The sequence below is a fragment of the Echinops telfairi genome, unplaced genomic scaffold, assembly GCF_000313985.2.
Source record: "Echinops telfairi isolate 266 unplaced genomic scaffold, ASM31398v2 ScPeMD7_7425;HRSCAF=8463, whole genome shotgun sequence".
In the NCBI taxonomy this organism is placed as follows: Eukaryota; Metazoa; Chordata; class Mammalia; order Afrosoricida; family Tenrecidae; genus Echinops; species Echinops telfairi.
In genome coordinates, this window is record NW_022111325.1 from 864177 (window position 1) to 866008 (window position 1832).

The 1832-nt window shown below is 56.1% G+C and overlaps 1 protein-coding gene across 1 annotated transcript in view; it reads left to right on the top strand.

Moving 5' to 3' along the window:
- AQP10 (aquaporin 10) overlaps positions 1-1667 on the top strand; it is an 8202-nt gene extending 6535 nt beyond the window's left edge. Inside the window, exons 3-6 of the mRNA XM_004714741.2 lie at positions 302-439; positions 524-642; positions 851-1068; positions 1505-1667. Of these exons, the coding sequence (XP_004714798.1) occupies positions 302-439; positions 524-642; positions 851-1068; positions 1505-1667 (638 nt within the window). The remainder of the gene's footprint in view (positions 1-301; positions 440-523; positions 643-850; positions 1069-1504) is intronic.
- The last annotated feature ends 165 nt before the right edge of the window (positions 1668-1832 follow it).

Here is a 1832-nt window from a genome sequence, read left to right on the forward strand (position 1 = left end):
TCCTGTGTGCTCTGGTCAGATATATCCTTCTCCCGAAGCTGCAGATTCAGTGCCATCCTTTGAGATACATTCTTCTCAGGGGAGGGGCAGAATAAATGCTTTCTTAAAGAGAGAGAGAAGACAGATCCAGGTTTAAACCTTGGTTTCACTGTATGACCTTGGTAACCTTAAAGTCTCAAGCTCCTAATCTGTATGTCCGGAATAACATCTACCTTGAAAACACTGGAGAGAGTAGTAGTGACAGACAGTACCTAGCAGCTGACGTTGATGGATGTTGGCTTCCTTTTTCTGATCCCTGAAGGAGCCCACCTGAATCCAGCCTTCTCCCTGGCCATGTGCCTCCTGGGACGCTTCCCCTGGGCCAAGCTCCCCATTTACTGCATGGTGCAGCTGCTGTCTGCTTTCTGTACCTCAGGAGTCACCTATGCCCTCTACTACGGTAACAGAGGGGACGTGGGGAGGGGCACCTGGTGTGGGTTTGGGTTGAGCACAGGTGGAGACCCTGGTGTCCTCTCTCCTGTAGATGCCCTACAGAACTACACAGGGGGCAACCTGACAGTGACTGGCCCCAAGGAGACGGCCTCCATCTTTGCCACCTACCCAGCTCCCTATCTGTCCCTGAGCAATGGTTTCCTGGATCAGGTGGGTATGAAGAGAGCCCCAGAGGTTACCCCTCGCCCCTGGGGTGCCACTTTATTGTTCTGGCTCTGAGGGGGCTGTGGGGGCTGATTCTATCCCATCCCCCCAGCCCTAGGCCAGCTGCCAGAGTTGACTGTCAGATGACTCGGGGGTAGTGTTGTCCTGGTGTGTTGCCAGCTGACCCATCAGCTCTCCCTCTGCTCACTCCAAGGTTCTGGGCACTGGGATCCTGATTATAGGGATCTTGGCCATCCTGGACACACAGAACAAGGGAGTGCCTGCGGGTCTGGAGCCCGTGGCCGTGGGGCTGCTCATCCTGGCCATCGGGCTGTCCATGGGTGTCAACTGCGGGTATCCACTCAATCCTGCCCGGGACCTGGGCCCACGACTTTTCACCTATGTGGCTGGCTGGGGTCCTGAAGTCTTCAGGTGGGTGCTTGCTTTTCCTGGTGCTGTTACTCTACTAGGTCCCCCCAGGCTCTCTCCTCTCAAATAGTTATCTCAGCCACCTCCCTGGACCATCAGGCCCTGGGTTTCCCTTTCTCTCTAGCAGTAAGGTTGTCCCTGGGCATGTCCTATCAACTGTTTGGGGTGTTAGCCACCCTGTCAACAAAGCAAAATAGGCATGTTCAGCTATTTCCTAAGAAAAGAGTCAGCAAGGAGCTTTCCTGGGGCCCCTTTCTATGTAAGTGCTGTGCTTTGGTGCCCAGACACACTCCCTCCACCATCAATTCCCGCCCCCCCCCACCAATCCCACTCCAGAAACTTTTGTATTTATTTTGGAGTTCTCCGTTACAGTCCCCAGGCCCTGTGGGGACAGGCCAGGAGGGTCCTGCTGAGTGCCCCTTTCACCTTTCTTTTTCAGAGCTGGTAATGGCTGGTGGTGGGTGCCAGTGGCCGCCCCCCTGGTGGGAGCCTCGCTAGGGGCAGCCGCCTACCAGTTGCTGGTGGCTCTGCACCACCCTGCGGAGTCAGAGCGAGGGCAGGAGCTGGAGTTGGGAAGCGCAGTTACGGAGTGCCGGCTATGAGGAGGACAGTCTTCACTTCCTTCACGAACCCTGGCAAGGGCCCTAGATGCAGGCCTGGTGACAAGGGCTCTCTCTCTATGCCCAGGCAGGCCCTGGGAAGGTGTCTGAGCTGCTATTGCATCCAGCTAGGCAGTGCTTCCTCTGAAGCTGGGAAGGATGCTAGGC